This window comes from Macaca mulatta, chromosome 5 (assembly GCF_049350105.2).
Source record: "Macaca mulatta isolate MMU2019108-1 chromosome 5, T2T-MMU8v2.0, whole genome shotgun sequence".
NCBI lineage: Eukaryota > Metazoa > Chordata > Mammalia > Primates > Cercopithecidae > Macaca > Macaca mulatta.
The window spans coordinates 48,035,530-48,054,413 of record NC_133410.1 but is presented as its reverse complement, the minus strand read 5'-3'; the positions used below and the strand labels follow the sequence as shown (position 1 = coordinate 48,054,413).

At 35.2% G+C, this 18,884-nt stretch overlaps 1 protein-coding gene across 21 annotated transcripts in view; it reads left to right on the top strand.

Annotated features, from left to right (window-relative positions):
• Nucleotides 1-18,884, top strand: part of FRYL (FRY like transcription coactivator) — a 286,763-nt gene that overhangs the window by 235,761 nt on the left and 32,118 nt on the right. For all 21 annotated transcript variants that reach the window (XR_013417845.1, XM_078003390.1, XM_078003383.1 and 18 more), the window contains 9 exons: nt 431-525; nt 1,592-2,199; nt 2,484-2,581; nt 6,741-6,911; nt 7,835-7,975; nt 11,146-11,343; nt 14,152-14,313; nt 14,436-14,510; nt 14,850-15,026. Coding sequence is in view for 20 of the 21 variants with exons in the window: in XM_078003390.1 (XP_077859516.1) it covers nt 431-525; nt 1,592-2,199; nt 2,484-2,581; nt 6,741-6,911; nt 7,835-7,975; nt 11,146-11,343; nt 14,152-14,313; nt 14,436-14,510; nt 14,850-15,026 (1,725 nt within the window). In the remaining variant the exon portion in view is untranslated. The remainder of the gene's footprint in view (nt 1-430; nt 526-1,591; nt 2,200-2,483; nt 2,582-6,740; nt 6,912-7,834; nt 7,976-11,145; nt 11,344-14,151; nt 14,314-14,435; nt 14,511-14,849; nt 15,027-18,884) is intronic.

Sequence of the window (18,884 nt, the reverse complement as noted above, 5' to 3'; positions counted from 1 at the left end):
CCAGCTGCTTGGGAGGCTGAGGCAGGAGAATCACTTGAATCCGGCAGGCAGAGGTTGCAGTGAGCCAAGATTGCACCACTGCACTCCAGCCTGGGCAATAGAGCACGACTATGTCTCAAATAACAAACAAACAAACAAAAGTAATATTTTCAAGACTTGCTGAAGGATTCAGTTTAGATGTGAAAGAAACAAGTATGGTTCCTAGGTTTCTGACCTGAGCAATTTTGAGTAAATTGTGGCACCATTACAATCAATTTATACACTATTAATTTGATGAGTTTGCATCAATCAGCAAGATCATGTTGTCAAGAGTTTAATCATTTTGTAACGTAACATAGAGTTTGTTCTATTTTAAAATCCCATTAGGAAGTCCATTGCAGTTTCTTTATTCCAGAGCATAATTAATTAAAATCTGCCTTTTTCCCTCCAGGGATTTGTGATTGAGCTTCTTCTCACATTGGAATCTGCAATTGATACTTTGGCTGAAACCATGAAGCATTATGATCTTCTTTCTGCCCTTTCTCAGTAAGAATTTAAACCAGGCAACCTAATATATAGAGAACTTGAATAGTTAACTACATATAGCTCTAACTTTTTAAATTCTAATATTGTTAGTAAGCACAATACCACCCAAATTATATGGATTACCATTCTGTGGGAGATGGGCCACAGACAGTGAGGACTTGTGAAAAATCCAAGTGCTGATTTTAGCAGTGCTGTTCTTCTTCTAATGTGCTGGTTAGAGATTTTTCTGCTGCGCCACTTCATTCCTGCCACATTCAGCATCCTATTGCTTCCCCAGCTGCCTGGGAGCCTTAGGGCTCTCCCACCTTTCACATATTGTTCCTTCTCCCTGCAGCAGCCTCTCTCCCCAGTTTCTCTGCCTTGCAAGCCCAGAATTGATTAGTCCTTCAAGTCCCGTCCCAAATGTCACTTCCTAGCTAAGCATTTCTAACTCCCTCAGGATAGTGCTGATTATTCCATCCTTTGGGTTCTCACAGTGATTTTTTCATATTTTAATAATAGCAATTAGCGAGCTATAAATTTATCCATTTACATATCTATCTCCTCTTTCAAAAGACTTGTCTAACATTCCTTCCTTTTCTGTACAGCTGGCAAACATAAAAAGCATTCAGTCAATATTTTCTTAATAAAAATTGGATGTGAGGGAGGAGGAGAAATCAAAAATTTTTGAGCTTAGTTCTTTTGAAAAGAGAGTATCATTGACAGAAATAGGGACATGAGGACCATCATGTTTGAGGATAAGACAAATGAAGTCAGCTTTGAACTTAATGTATGCCTAAATCTCAGAGCTGAATGTTGTTAACGTTGAATTCTGTAGCAGAATTTTCTCAGCAAATAGAGCCTCATCTCACCTCAAAGGAAACTGTTAGCCACAGGAGAAAAGGTACTGTTGTACATTTTGTTTGAATTTGGAGGCAAAACTGAAATTTGATTCAACAAAGTCAGGTATACTGAAAAATGATTTTTCTGGTACCAGTTACTATTTTTCAGTGTTTTCAGAAGTAAAATTAATTTAGCAAAAGAAGTGACTGGGTATGCATTCATCTATTTTTCTTTCTTTTTTAAGAACCTCATATCATGATCTTATAATGGGAAACAAGTATGCAGCTAACAGGAAAAGCACTGGACAACTCAATCTAAGCACAAGTCCCATTAATAATAGCAGTTATTTGGGATATAACAGTAATGCAAGAAGTAACTCTTTGAGATTAAGTTTGATTGGTGACCGACGAGGTGACCGGCGGCGGAGTAACACACTGGATATAATGGATGGACGGATAAACCATAACAGTAGTTTAGCAAGGACTAGAAGCCTTTCCTCTCTAAGAGAGAAAGGAATGTATGATGTGCAGTCCACTACTGAGCCTACCAACTTGATGGCCACCATTTTTTGGATAGCAGCATCTTTATTAGAATCAGATTATGAATATGAATACCTCCTGGCTCTCAGGCTTCTCAACAAACTGCTTATCCATTTGCCTTTGGATAAATCAGAGAGTCGAGAGAAGATTGAAAATGTACAAAGCAAATTGAAATGGACTAATTTTCCAGGACTTCAGCAGCTCTTCCTTAAGGGTTTTACCTCAGCATCTACACAAGAAATGACCGTGCACCTCCTCAGTAAACTCATTTCTGTCTCCAAACATACATTGGTGGATCCTTCCCAATTGTCAGGTGATGTTAATATAATTGCATCAGCACTTTGCATTTTATGTAGTGAAATGTAAACTAATCATTTGTTTTGAAATCTACTAATTTCTGCTTTTCTGCAAATAGTCATAGTTTTTATACGCTAGGTAGCTTAAATTATTTGGTGAATGCCAAAAAAGAATTAGAAGATTGAGTATCCCAGGAAATGAAAAGAAAATGGTTTCTGTGAACCATCTAAAAAAAACTTTAACTTTTAAAATAATGTGCAATAAAATTGGTTATTGTTTGCTTTTTTTTTGTTTTGATAGGCTTTCCTCTTAACATCCTTTGCTTATTGCCTCACTTAATCCAGCATTTTGACAGCCCAACTCAGTTTTGCAAAGAAACAGCTAGTCGAATAGCAAAGGTAAGCAAATGTTATGCTGAAAGATAACACTATAGGGAAATTATTTTGTAGTCTATGTTAAAGAAGGGGGAAATCTCTTAAAAATCCTTTTAATGTCACTGCCCATATGAATTTTGCATTTAAATTTTTATTTTTATGCACATAAAGGACTTGCATAGTAATGGTGTAAGTTACAACTGCTCAAATGACAGTAAATAAAATTATTTAATTAGAGTAACACTCCTCTGAGTCTGAGTCTTTTTCTGCTCTTTTTCCCTACTTTTGCCTCTCTGTCTGTCTCTCATTCATTCGTTTATTCATTACCAAATAAATATTTACTAAGCACTGGGTTAGATGCTACAAATACATGTTAAACAAAGTAGATAGTGTACTTTATCATGGGGAATGCAGTCAAGTAAGTAGACAGTAACCAGAGAGTCTGATTTGGTATTTTATCAGGGCGGGGGGAGTATGGGGGGCAGAATACTCAAGGAGCACACAAAACAGAAGTCTTGCTAGAGGAAGTGATATCTAAGCTGACTTAGATCACTATCAAAGAATGGATAGGAATAACCAAAGTAAGATCCCTGGATGAGAGGCAAAGAGTGGGGTTCAGGGTTTGAAGTTTTCTAGGCAGAAGAAATTATAGATGCAGAGGTTCTGAGGAAGAAGAGGGCATAATATATTTTAGGATTTGGGAAGTTCTCTGTCCCTTTTTGTTTGCCTTTTTTCCTTTTAACACTCTTTCTCTTCATCTTTCTCTACTCCATTCTTTTTTTCTTCCTTATTTGGCTCTTTTACCTTCAAAAATCATGCTGTTTTAGAAGCAGTAATGTAGCTATTTGTAAATCATCTGTTAACATTTGTTTAAAAGTATTATGACTCTTAACTTTAATGTTAGAAGAATGTGATTTTGACATTTTATTTTTTTTTTGTAAATCATCTGTTCACATCTGCTTAAAAGTATTATAGCTCTTAACTTTAATGTTAAAAGACTGTGATTTTGACATTTTATATTTTTAGTAGTCCCCTCTCAAGAACAATAAGGAACTTTCAAACAGCCTGCCTTTTGCTTAAATATAATTCATAACTTTTTTCGGTCAGTCATTGAGTCTGGAGGAAAAAAGGCTTTTCAGACTGAAAATACGAACAGTTCTAAGAGGGAGTTATATAAATTTACAGGTAGCATACATATAATAGGAAATCTGGTGAACTTGGGGAGGTGAGTGAATAGGACGATAAGTAAGAGAACTTGGCTAAAGTACTGGGAGGAAAAAAAAAAAAAAGGAAGTTTTCTACAGAAGAGAACAAGCAAATAAAATCCCCAGAAAAAGCTTTTTATGTAAGCAATTTTTTTAAAAAAAGCTGAGATTTGATTAACAAGTAGCACAGCAAGGAGAAAGAGCAAGCGTGCAGGAAGCCAAATAAAACCCCCACCTTTCCATGGCCCAGGTTGCAGCACTGCTAAGTGCACATTTATCTCCAGGTGCCAGCATAGTAAAGAAAGAAAATACTGGCAACCCAGTGAATCCCATTAGCAGTAGTAAGAGTAAGAACCTTTTCACATCTTGATAAATAACATTTAATAAATGATATGAAAATATTTAATAAAATATGCCCTTAACACCATCCCCAATTAAATTTCTAAAAAAATTAGATAGGGAAAAGTTCTTAATACAATTATTCTAAAAGCATATATTTTAGAAGAGCTATTATTTTAGCTAATGGAAACATCTTCATTTCTTTAATAGAAATGGTGGTGGGAGGAAATAAGCCAAAAGTTGTCTTTTATTCTTGGTTTTTATTAAACTAATCCAATAGAACATTAAATATCAAGAGAGGGTGAAAATTATGACTATTAGAAATATTGCCTTTTGGAAATGATTACTCATCTAAAACCAACTGCTTGTATTTGCATTAATAAAGTCTAATAGTAATACAGAATTTATTAAAGAAACTTTCATTTTAATATTTTAATGACACATGATTAGAAAATTTGTGTAAACGAAGTTTTTTGCCCTATATGAGGGGTTGGAAAGCAAATATAAGGGGGGAAATGTATATTGGTTTACTTGGGGGTTTCAAGAAAACAAAAGGCATAAATCCCCTAAAAAGGAAAGTAGAAGCATTTAAAAGTAGCAACTGGAATGCGTTAAATGATTACTGCCTGCTAAATGCTGGGATAACTAAGGAGTGTCGCCTCCTAGCCTAAAGGATGTTATAGCTCCTTGAATATCGAGCTGCTGATATCATGACCACAGTAGGGCCATGGAAATTCCCAAATTTCTTTTATGTTTTTAAGAAATCAGATATGGTCTTCTGTGATTCATAAATTGTTTTTAAGTCTGTTTTCTTCCTGTTGGACAGCACACAAAGGTTCCCTCTCTGTATGCTTTTAGCAACCTGCAGGATGTGAATTAAATTGGTTCCTTAATTACTCTCTCACTTATAACTGTCAAGAGTAATTTTCTGCCATTATGTGCTCCTTCGTTATGCAAATATCCCTAGTTCTACTGTTTGTGCCTTTGGAGAGCACAGAATTTCAAAATGAGGCAACACTTAGGACAAATATTTTTCTCTTTAGTGATTCATTATGGCAAAAATAGTATGCTAAAAAAGTTAGTTATAAAACACTCTTTTTGGATCATATTTTAACCTGGCATTTCAAAAATTCCAAAATTAAATCTGTCACTTGTTCTATTATTAAATTCCACAGTATATATTCCAAGGAATTTTCTCCCTTTTCAAAAAATAGGTTTTTTAAACTCATTCCTTAAAACAATTATTTAAGAATATAAGAATTCTCTAAGAATGTTTTATTCTTCAGGAAAGTGTTTTATGTTTTAAAGAATTTAACAAATTGTGAAGTTATAAAATTATGTGATTTTTAATAATATGTTAAATTATTATATTTTGAAATGCAAATAAGAAATACTAACCCATTTTTTCTTTTTCTTTCTGGTGTCTGTTTTATGGGTAAAAGACTACTGCATGAAATCAGCTGGTTTTAATGATTTTATAAAATAACTTCCCAGGTACTACTGGGTTAATAGTCTATGCATGACGTTGCATAACCTTTATATTTTGTGTTTGTTCTATGGTAGTGTCCAAATGATGAATTTGAGGCACTCCAAGCCTATTAAACATCTTCTGAATTACCAAAATTAGTGATATTCATTTGAAAGTTGAAGATGTATATATTTAAAAGGACAGCTTCCTTACCAAATGCTGTAGGTAGTTGTAAAAACACATACAAAACATCAATAAGATAGAAGAACAAGGAGAAGGCAAACTAAAAGCAGAAATGGCAAGGAGGCTAGCCTTTTATGACAGATTGGTATGTAAGAGTAGCATGGCCCTTTTCCAGTTCTGCACAGCTCAGGTATCCCCTGGGAGAGGCCAGGGAACATCCTCACCAATAACCCAGGAAACAAACAGACTAAGAAGTGCATTAGGTCAGTAAAATTCCCCCCAAACATTAGTTGGTTCAGATTCTTTAACATTGTATCAAACAAACTTGAGAGTCAGTACATTTTGGAGTAGCCTCTAAAAGATTGACCCAGGATCTTAGAGCAGCTTTAGGTGATTTCCTGAAAAGCAGTTTGGGGTCCACCATGCAGATAGTCATCCATTGGAAATTCTGGACTCCAAATTTTATCAGAGCCCCAATGATGTCCTGTGACTATGTCACACATGTTGAGGCTGTTTGCAACTGACTGCTTTACTGAGACACCCCAGACACAGCTGGAGGCTGAAGCATTTCCTCCCAGTCACAGCAGTTCGGAACCTCCCTGAGAATTCCCTAGTTGTGTCTGCCTGTGTAGGTGCTTGTGCACTGATCCATCCTGGATTTGACAAAACAATTCCAAAATGATGTCCCGAGTTCACAGAAACCGTACATGGTTTCTGCCAGAGACAGTTTACAGATCTTCAGACTGAAGAAGGCCATACTATTTAGTACCCACAAAGACATTAATCCTCTTTCTATATTATCTCTTACTAGTCTCTGAAGAATGCCTTGTGCTTTTTTCTCATTTCACTTTTCTAACGTATTGAAGTAAAATGCATTAAAACCAACATACATCTAAATTATTTCATTAAGCAAATACATTTAGCATAAAATCAAGTTAAACTTGTGTCTTTATTTTAGGTGAATGAAATAATTTTATTTGTTTTCTAGGTTTGTGCAGAAGAAAAATGCCCAACACTTGTCAATCTGGCACACATGATGAGTTTGTACAGTACACACACATATTCCAGAGACTGTTCTAACTGGATCAATGTCGTGTGCAGATACCTGCATGACTCCTTCTCAGATACAACGTTTAATCTTGTGACTTATCTTGCAGAGGTAAATTTACCTAAAATATTTTCTTATTTACTATATATATATATATATATATATATAAATTTTTTTTAACTACTCTGTGGCACCTTATCAAGTGGATTTATTTGCAGAAGCAGCAGTGGTATTAACTGATACTCAAATTGTCTGAGAGTCAATATAGTTAACAATTTTTTAAGATAAAAATGTAAGTACTTTCAAGTGTAAAAGAAGTTTTTATAAAGGTGGGTTTTTTTTCCATGTCCAGTGTTTATATCCTTATTTACTGTCCTTAAGTCACATGAAACTCAAAATAATATACACTTTACCTAATTAAAAATGGAAAATGAGTTTTTAGTGGTCCTGATCATAGAGAATGGTTATAATTTTTAGTTTTACAAAATTAGGTTCTAGCTTAGAAATCTTTTCTAGAATAATAATTATAGCATACAAAAGTATTTCTTCTCGAAAAGTTTTAACTTTTATGATATATTTGCTTCCTATCTAAAATAGGAAGCAAAAAATGGATGATAAAGTAACCCTAGAATAGCACAAAAAGTTAATATTTATTTGATGCCTAAGAAGTATCTTTATGCCCAGAAAAGTAAATTACTAAGTAGATAGGCACAAAGAAAAAGTTAAAAGCAAGAGATTCCTAGTCACTGAAAATGTTTGTCAGTTTATAATAAAGTAATACCTATTAAATTAGTTAAGGAAATAAAACACCATGATTTAGATGAAAAGTTATGGTCTAATTCTGCTTTCTGAACCAAGGAAAAATAACAGTAATAGACACTGCCTTTCACTTTATTAGTCTCTAGATTTCTAATTCACCTAACTGTAAACTCATAGACTAAGTCTATGTTTTTCTGCCTCTTAAATGTAAATATTGAGTTTTTATTCAACCTGATTAAAGTATACTTTAATATTACTTTTAATATTATTTTTAGCTATTAGAAAAAGGATTGTCCAGTATGCAGCAGTCATTACTACAGATTATTTATAGTCTATTGAGTCATATTGACCTGTCTGCAGCCCCAGCCAAGCAGTTTAATCTGGAGATCATAAAGATTATTGGCAAATACGTACAGGTGAGTGACCACAAAACTTACATATAACATTGTTCATCTCAAAATGATTTATAATCACACAATATTAGAAATGCCTTAAGTGTTGAAGAATAGGGAAGTGGTTCAACCATAAATAATGTTTTCAGGATATTTGTAGTATGCAAAATGTTCTCAATATAAGTGACAAAAACCAGAATCTGAATTAGTATGATTTCTAGTTTTCATATTAACAATTTCTATAATGTTCTGTAATGACTGGAAGGAATGCATATTCACATTGCAGCAGTCAAAACTCTGGCAATTAGGACTGTGACTCATTGGTTGTTCTTGTTTTTGTTTTGAGATGGAGTCTTGCTCTGTTGCGCAGGCTGGAGTGCAGTGGCGCAGTCTTGGCTCACTGCAGCCTTTGCCTCCTGGATTCAAGCGAGTCTCCTGCCTCAGCTTCCCAAGTAGCTGGGATTACAGGCGTGTACCACCACACCCAGCTAATTTTTGTATTTTTAGTAGAGATAGGCTTCGCCATGTTGGCCAGGCTGGTCTCGAACTCCTGACCTCAGGTAATCTGCCCACCTCAGCCTCCCAAAGTGCTGGGATTACAGGCATGAGCCACTGCACCTGGCCTCATTGTTCTTTCTTTCTTCACACCTTTCTGTTTTAACGAGATTCTACATAGTAGGTATACACTACTTTTAGAAACAGAAAACCTCCTTGAAGAGTTTGCATTTTAAAGATTTTTTTGTGTGTCTGATAAAAAGTGCCAGATATTTAAAAAGTGGAAAATTAAACTTGATTTAAATGTAAATGATGACAAGTCGGCCTGGTCTTAACTGAATTTCAAAGGTGAAATTTGAGCTAGCAGTTTGAGCTAGCAGTTAAGAAAGTCATTGCTGAGCAGATCAGTAGGATGGATACAACTCACCAAAGAGAACAAGCTCATTAACAACCTTAATAGATTAATATGTTGTGTTTATACTCCAGTTATGTTTGCATTCACTAGAGTAAAACTTAGAATGGGATATACTTAGCTGGCAAGGAATTTATTCTAGTTCATATCTGAAAGCAATAAAACTGTATTAAAATGTTTTCAGTGATTCAGTTATGTAATCCAGATTACCTCTAACATTCCCTTGAAAATCAGTGATGGCCGATATCCAAAAAACGGAAGATTTTCTGGTGGCCCTGTTTATCTTGTGGCTTCAATGAGTGAGGCTTTACCAGATAGCAATTATATCTCTTTCTAAAGCAGATTTCTTTTCTTCTTAAACCTTAAAGAAAAAAACTTATAAAATATTTGCTATATTTCACATAGAAACATATACCACATTGAATTTACTACCTTATGAACCATAGGTACATTTATTATGTTCAGAACCACAAGCTCAACTTGCCAGTGGACAAGCAGGTAACCAGAAGGAGCATAGATTTGTGGCTAAGTGAACTGCACACTCTCCATCTCAAAGAAGCAACACAACTTAGCTTCCCCTGGTGGTTTTCATGTTAGAATATGGGTCCAGTGTGGCCAGACTTCTCATTTTAAGAGAAGCTGGAAATCTACATTTTTCTGTAAAATCTCCTGATTTTAAAATGTTGACTTAATTTTTTTTCCAGATTTCCTTGTAAATGTGTGAATCAAGATCATGTTTAGCTGATGGCTCATCACAGCGGCTGGCTTGTGCTCTATTAAACAACTGAATATTTCACAGAATTGAATTATTGATAATCTTTTACGTTTAAACACAACCAGCAATATAATTTATGAAAACATCCTAAAGTTTAGCATTTCATGATGCCCAGAGATAGTAATTATTTCTGTCAGAAAAAAGTGATCATTATTTCTACTTGGTCATGATTATGTTAAATATAAACTTTTTTTTATTTTTGTTTTGTTTTTTTTTTGAGATGGAGTCTCACTCTGTTGCCCAGGCTAAAGTGCCGAGGTGTGATCTTGGCTCACTCCAACCTCCGCCTCCTGGGTTCAAGGATTGTCCTGCCTTAGCCTCCCAAGTAGCTGGAATTAGAGGCACATGCCACCATGCCTAGCTGATTTTTGTATTTTTAGGGGAGATGGGGTTTTACCACATTGGCCAGGCCGGTCTCAAACTCTTGACCTCAGGTGATCTGCCGCATTGACCTCCCAAAGTACTGGGATTACAGGTGTGAGCCACTGCTTCTGGCCTTTAAACTACTTTTTACAGTGCTGTTCTTAAAATGTCACAGTGTCATGTAGACCTTTTTATTATCAAGTATTTTGTGTTTTAGGTGTCTTCATAGCAAGATGTTACGAACTCAGTTGGATAGCCCAGTTCTGCCAGAGATTTTTCACTTCCTTTTTTTTGGTGTCTTAATGGTTATTTTTCTTTCCTCAGATATCAGCTGTGAAAGAATATGTATAATATAATACAAGGTTGAGATGTGATTTTTGGTATCCTAAATAAGAAGTAGTTTTTTCTATGTATCCTTTTCAGTGGGTGGTAAAAGAAAGATACCATAAATTCTTTATCAACATTGACTCTTCTCTACATGTACATCTATCTCATAGATCATCCCTAGATTTTATTGGTAGGAATATACAAAACTAAGTCAAGCAGAAAATTTTTTTTTAAATAGCCAAAATATGTAGGGAAAAAAACCTCACCCTACACAACTCAGTAATCCCTGAGAACATCACTTTAGCATGGTATCTACTGTCAGTATTTGGGGCCTGGGCCATCAAGAAAAAAAGTCTTAACTGTATTTTAGTATTTTAATATCTTTATGTCTAAAAAGGAAGGTATTTGTTAAAAAATTTTTATCTGCAAAGTCTTAAAATACTTAAATTTTAGAGTCTCAAAGCTATAAACTTCATTCACCTAAAAGTTGATGTATATACAAATCTTTTGTTTACTACTACTGCCAAGTTACTATATTAGTCTGTCCAAATTAATGATAACTACAAAGCACTTATTGGGAGAAAAGCAAGATATTTCAGTTGGGTAGCATTATTACACGTACGGTATCTGATAAATCTAACAGTACAAATAATAACTTGTGTTTTCTTTCCTTTTGTAACTCAGACCTTTCATTAAGGATCTTAAAAATGAGTAATTTTTACAAGCATTTTTGTAGAAATAATATTTTCATGGTGTACAGTAAATTGTTATTAGTTGAATGTGCATTTGTAACTTTTACGTGTCAATTATTTTTTAAACCAGAGTCCTTACTGGAAGGAAGCCCTTAACATATTAAAGCTGGTGGTGTCACGCTCTGCGAGTCTTGTCGTACCCAGTGATATCCCCAAGACCTATGGAGGAGATACAGGTTCTCCTGAAATATCCTTCACTAAAATTTTTAATAATGTTTCTAAGGAGTTGCCTGGGAAGACCTTAGATTTTCATTTTGATATATCTGAGGTAAGATGCTTAGAAATTGATGAAGGTACTCTACTAGGAATTTTCTTTTATTTATTCATTCTTTCATTTAACAAACATTGATTGAGCTCATACCCAGTGTTAGACAATATGATAGCTGTTATGAACAACAAAGTGGGGTTTGGGGGAAGGCCTACTGTTAGAAAGCTTACTGTCTGTTAGGGAAACAGACTGTATATTCCCCATCTAAAAGAAACGTCACAACTTAGCTTCCCAACAGTGTTTAGCTTAACAACTAAACATTGTGATCAACACTCGGCTGGAATAAATTAAAAGTGCTCGGGGAATATGTAGCATCCATCTAAAGGAGTGGTTTCAGAAAGGAGTCAACATCTGAGCTGAATGTTGAAAGACAAGTAATCCTAGACAGGCACCTATGGCAGTTTGGGGAGGGTAGGTTAAATGCAAAGAAATGGAGAATGTGTGAATGAAGGCTTGTAAGTATGAGAAAGAGTGGTGTTCTGGACACTTCCAAGTATTACAGCATACCTTGGTCACAGAGTTCAAAAAAATGCAACTAGAGTGTGATGAGAGATGAGGCTGAAGGCATAGGAAGGGGCAAGCTCATGGGGATCTTGCATTTCATAGTAACAAGCTGGTTTTATCTAAACCAGCAGGAGCTCTTAAAGGATTTTTAGTTGGCATGTTAGGGTTTGTGTTTTAGGAGGATCACTCTAGCCATAGCATAGAAAATAGAGCAGGGAGGAGGAGAGGACAGTTGGTAAGGAATCTGTTAGAAGAATTTGGGCAAAAGATAATGTGGGACTGTCCCAAGACAATTGCAGGGATAATGAAGAAGGAAGAGAGATGGTTTACAAAAAGACCAAGGAAGTAACTGATGGGATTTAATGGGAAAGTGGGGAAGAGGTATCAAGGATTTGATGAATGGCCTTGACAGGTAGATGAATGTTGCACCATTCAAGAGAGTGGAATTGCAGGAACAGATCTTATAGCAAGGAAGGAGAGGGCAATGAGTTCCGTCTTGGACATGTTGACTCAGAAGTGACCCAGAGACATACTAAAGGAGGTGCCTGGTGGTCAATTAAATTTTGGGATCTGAAGTTTTAGAGGAAAACTTGGGTGGAAGTAACAAATTAAGGGTTTCAGTCTTGTGTAAGTGGATGGCTGAAACCATGGAAGGAAAACTAAAAAGAACAGAAGGCAACAACTAAAGGAAACCTGAGAAACTGGATATTTCAGGACTAGACAGAAGCAGGGGCCACCAGTCTGGAAGGAACCCTGGAGCCTGGCTATGCTGCATATTAATAAAAATCTCATTTAAAGATTTTTCATCGTTGCTGAGAGTCCCAATTTTTTTTCCCTCTGACACCTGAGCCCACTCTTGGTGCCTTGGTGCCATTGAAACGGTCTTTCAGAAACCAAGGGAGGAGCTTTTCAAGAAGGAAGTTATCGATCAAGTATTGTAAGGTTGAGAAAGATTAAAAATTGAAGCTCTACTTACTTTTTTGTTGATTAGAATTATATAGATAAATGTTTTATTGCAGTTTAATCTTGGCATTAGAATTTATCCTAAACTTTATTTTTTTATATAGAAAGCATATTTGTTACTAATTTTTTAGTTAATAATATCTGAGAATTTCTAGCAAGATGTATGTATAATAGCATGGGAATATGATAGAGAAGCTTGGCTTTTCTTTTCCTTCTGATTCAGAAATTGATCGTATAACTTAATTATGTTATTTGAAGCAGTGATGCAAATTCTCAAAACATTTTGTATACTTAATTTCAGTTTGTTTCATCAAAAATTCCTCGGTACCTGCCATGCATAGGCACTGGAGATATACCAGAGGTATAGAGGCAATCACACATGGTCCAATGGATACATGTGTAGTAGGGAAGTCAGTCAGCATGTTAACTGTCCAAGTTTGATTACACAGAGGTGGTGGTAGAAGAGAAGGCCTCCTTAGAAGTCTGGAGTCATCACTAAAAGATGATTAGAAGTTTACTTAGTGGATATTCCATGCAAAGGAGCAACATAAGCTAAAACATGAGTCTATAAAAGAGCATGGTATGTTTGGAAAACAAGAGCAAGCTCAGTTTTGCTGCTGTGTGAAGTTCAGAGAGGGGGAAGTGGTCGTATTTGAGGCTAGGGAGAAGAAGGATGATCAGTTGAGTATAAAGGGACTCGTATGACATGCAGATGAACTTGAATTTTATTTTCAAATGCAAATTTAAAACACTTTACAAAGTCAAATATAAATGAGTTTTTGATTATCATAGAATTTTTACTGAAATAAATTTTGGAAGTATTACACATCAGATTTGTAGTAAGAATCTACATGGAAATGTTCCTCTTTTGTTACTTATCTTCAGTATTTGCTAAACCACATTGCTGAGGCATACTTAACAATATGCATTGAAAAAGCGCCAAAATTTAACAAATATTAAGTCTGAGTGGTAAGAAAACAGATGATTTTATATTTAAAATATAAATCTTTTTTATATTTTCTGAGTCTTGGGTATATTTTATAATCATGATGGGGAAAGGTGGAGGTGGTGGTTTTTAAAGAATGCAGATTATATTTAAAATAGGAATAAGCTTTCTGATAACCTCAGGTGTAAAATTATTATTTCTAATAAAGCCTCTTGATTAAAAATGTATATATCATTACCTTTGATCTTTGTTAACATCTACCTCATGCAAAGTAATTTCTCTCCTCATGTTGTTTTTTTGTTTGTAAAAAATATTATAGGTGCACTGTTAACCCTTTTAAGTTTCTTTTATGTTGAAATATTTGAGCCAAACACTGACATTTTGTTTCTGTGTAGACACCAATTATTGGAAACAAATACGGTGATCAGCACAGTGCAGCTGGAAGAAATGGGAAACCAAAAGTTATTGCTGTCACTAGGAGTACTTCCTCAACTTCTTCTGGTTCTAATTCTAACGCCTTGGTTCCTGTTAGTTGGAAAAGGCCACAGTTATCACAGGTACATAAAGAATATCAAAATGGAACCTTCATAGAAGAATCAGTTTTGTTATATATATGAAAACTTGAGAATTTGTCTTATTTTATCAGTAGTCCTAACATTTTAATTTTTTTTTTCTTTAGCGAAGAACAAGAGAAAAGCTAATGAATGTGCTTTCTCTCTGTGGTCCAGAATCTGGCCTTCCAAAGAACCCATCAGTGAGTAATCCTGAAGGCTTGTGTCAAGGTCTTAAATATCATGTTATTCCATGAAGAACTGATCTGTCTCCTTTCTTGCCTTTTCTAATTTACCTTACTTACGGTATTAACTCAGAATGAAAAAAAGATTTCTTGTCTCTTGTGACACCTGGCAACCAACTAGTGTAGCAACTAGTGTTGCTAACTGGGTGTTCAACTAGTTAAACATGAAGACCAAATTTAAGCTCTGAATGCATTGAAAAATGAGGTCTGCAGTGGCTTTGGGGTACTGATATCTCATATGCAGAGTGACAAAGCTGATGGATGGACTTTTTTTTTTTTTTTTTAATCGTTCATCAGGTTGTATTTTCTTCTAATGAGGATTTAGAAGTCGGTGACCAACAGACTAGCCTAATTTCTACAACAGAAGACATAATTCAAGAGGAAGAAGTAGCTGTGGAAGATAATAGCAGTGAACAACAGTTTGGTGTTTTTAAGGATTTTGACTTTTTAGATGTTGAACTGGAAGATGCAGAGGTAAGGATGTGGGCTTTCTCTGTTAATATTTATAGAACAGTTGTATGAGAATTAAGGATTTGATCAGAGGATCTTATTGAGGTCAGTGTAAGGTCAAAAAGGTAAAAATCTCAATTAGGAACTAAATTTGATTACCACAATTAGTCAACAGCAGAATAAGTCTGAGATAAAAGAGAAACATTCCATTTTTCATCTTTATCTTTAAAAATATAAAATTAAAAAATGGATTTCTTCAAAATCATTTTCAGGGTATGCTTAGACTTAAATGTTTTGCATAATTTGTCTTATAAACTAATATGCAGCCAAATGGTAAAAATTTATATGAAAATTGATTAAGGACAACTTTAAAGAAAGTTGCACTTACCACTAAATTGACTATCACAAAGGGTTTGGCTTTCTAGAACTCTTCCCTTTGGCAAATGACTGAGATTCCTTCTTTGACATTCTGAATCACTTTCTTCTTTATGATGTAGGTAACTCTCTCAAATGCCTGATTTCATTTAATACTCAAAGCATTTCTCTTCTAAATTGATTGGTCTGGATTATATTATATTGGTAGTTATGTCAATTTGGATGCTTTCTAAATGGAATTTATAACTCAAAAAGTAGATTTATTAGCCCACAAAACTAGTTCAGAATTAGAGCTTATATTTAATAGATATGGTTCAATGAAGTTTCTGGCTGTTTATCTGCAGTTCTCTAGGCTCTCTGCTTCTCTGCAAGTGAGCTTGACCTCAGACAGCAGCAAAACAGTCATCATTGCTGGGTAATCTTAGCCCCACAAACAGCAGTGTTTGAAGGAAGTGAGGGTCACATCCAGAAATGCTCTCAGAAAAGTAAAGAAGTTGCTTTCGTAAATGCTCTTAGCAAACTTCTTGTCACATGTCATTGGCCCAAGTTAGGACACATGCTACTTTCTGAAACAACCACTCTGGTAAGTAGAATAGGATTGCCCTGATTGTCTTAGGCTATTAGAGATCCATTCCTGTAGCTGAGCTCAGTTCCCTAAACCACAGTCTCTTAACCCTGAAACTTTATATCAAATAGATTTTTTTTTAAATTCTTCATTTTAAAATTGCTACAAATATCTGTATGCAAGAAGACCAAAATGCTTTAATACCAAGTATCTATGTACCATATATTGATGTATCTTTTTCTGAAGAATCAAAACTCATTCATATAGCTCAAATACATTCAGCTTTCATATACATATACTACTCATATACAGCTGATACACATCATCAACTCTCATATACATACACATATACAACTCATATACAGCTCATACACATTTATCAACTCTCATGTACATATACATATACAACTCATACAGCTCATACACATTTATCAACTCTCATGTACATATACGTATACAACTCATACACATTCATCTACTCTCATATATATATATATGCAACTCATATACAGCTCATACACATTCATCAGCTCTTCTTGTAGGGGTGTTTCCTTTGGCTGTAATAGGTGAGGTGGAGGAATGAAATGTAATGCACTCTCCCATATCACACTGTTCATTGTCCATGGAAGACCAGTTTAAGGAAGTAAAGTTTCCCCTCCTCAACATGCCTCAGTACCCCCTGCAGATGTGAGGATGTGACCATGGTGCCTCTAAGTAATGCAAATGCCTTCATGTCAGCTTAGGAGCTGTGTAGGCTCCTATGGAATACTCCACCATTTACATTTTCCCAAAGACACAATTGTATAGGTTCACAGGAACTCAAGAACAAGTATTATTCAGCACCTTTCAGAGCAGAAGCCTTTAAACTTTTTTTGACACTAATCCACAGTTAATATATTTTGTATCACATCCAAGTATATATATCTTTAAAAATAAAAGTTTCAGGCCGGGCGCGGTGGCTCAAGCCTGTAATCCCAGCACTTTGGGAGGCCGAGGCGGGCGGATCACAAGGTCAGGAGATCGAGACCACAGTGAAACCCCGTCTCTACTAAAATTACAAAAAATTAGCCGGGCGCGGTGGCGGGCGCCTGTAGTCCCAGCTACTCAGGAGGCTGAGGCAGGAGAATGGCGGGAACCCGGGAGGCGGAGCTTGCAGTGAGCCGAGATCGCGCCACTGCACTCCAGCCTGGGCAACAGCGTGAGACTCCGTCTCAAAAAAAAAAAATAAAAATAAAAAAAAATAAAAAATAAAAGTTTCAAGAATATGCATCCAAACTCACTGCTATGCATACTGATATTTTCTATTCTCTTCCTTTCCATTCTTTTTTTTTTTTTCAAAAAGTGTATGTTACCACCCTAAAATTAGTTTCACACTCATCATTTGAAAAAATATATGGTAGGAAATAGAACAGACTTGCACAACCAAGTAACAGAGTGGAATAGGTTAAAGAGACCTGCTGCCCTACCTAAGACCAGGAGCAGCTTCTAAACTCTTCTGTAGTTCTTTGCTTTTTTCAGTCCAGAATTTAGATTTCTAAAGGCAGGCTCTTGACATTTTTGTAATGGTAAGGTTATTTTTCTTTTTGTTTGCCTCTTTTTTGTTTAAAGAGAACTGTAAATGCTTTCAAGTTCAATCAGTGCTCTAAAATGTCAGTGGTAATAAATAAGGCTTTTAATAGAACCTTAGTCAGAACGAACTAAGGGTGTTCATTGTAGTTCTGTCTTTAATTCAAGTCACAGTAATCAGGGCTGGGGTGGAGCATGCTAATGTATCCCCATAATTAGGCCAAATCAGTGATACAAATTTTCTAAAACCTGGATGTAGTCTTGTTTAAAACATGGTAACAGGAAATACTTTGATTGCTACAAAACAAACTTAACCACTAATGAAAATTATAGTAAAATATCTCCTCATTTTGAAAGCCCACAGTGCATATTCGTTCACTCACCAAATATATATTGAGGGCCATTGCCATTATGTGTTTTGATACATAATAATATTTGAAATGATATGTTCTAAGGAAGGTGGTTTTCAAACTCTGACATGCAGAGCCCTAGGGCTTCCAAGATATCTTCAGAAACAGCAGGGACGGATTCAGAGACCCAATGGACCAACCTCCTGTACAACTTCAACCAGAGGAGCTCTGGTTTTCTTAGTTTTGCACCATTGAATTCCATCTAAAATTTCATTTGAAATAAGTATTCTTCTGCTTAAAAAAAAAAAAAAAAAAAAAAAAAAGATTTGAAAACTTCTAATCTGGACAATTCCTGTGTAAAGGCATACAGAAAAAAAAACATATTTTGCTAGCCAGCTCAATATGGTTTGTTTTATCAGGGCCTAAGAAAAATTGTAAGGATTATATCCTTACAAAAGGAGGAGCAGCTTAGAATAACAGAAACATAACTTATATAAATCCTTAAGTGGGAGAAATTGAAATTTGTCATATTTCCTCTTGACCTTTTGAAATTGGCAACAGTTATGTTTTGTTGGCTGTGATCTTGATTTTAAATTATATTTTATAGCAAAAAATGACCATTGAATTTAGCCAGAGCCATCCTACCAACTAAAATAATTTGTGACCTTGTATGTTGTCAACTGCATGTGGGTATTTGAAGTCAGTTTTTGCATTGTACTAAGTATTAAACCTTTGTAAATCTTGAAGATTTTCTTAAAGTTTGTGTTGCCAAAGTGTATCATAGAAATGTTGTTTTAAGTGTCTGTCTCTGACTTTTTCATAGCATATTTTGCATAAAAAAAGGTTTGAATCACATGTTGACTTTCTGCACAAAGCTTAATCCAGAGCTTGAATCAGTCTTTGGGTTTGAGAAATCACAAAGAGTTTGCCCCGAAAGTGTAGTGTATATTTAAATGTTTGTCTTCGTTTTTTTCTAATTCTGTGTGTTTTCCTTTTTGCTAACCAGGAGCTGCAGGTAAGTTGCAG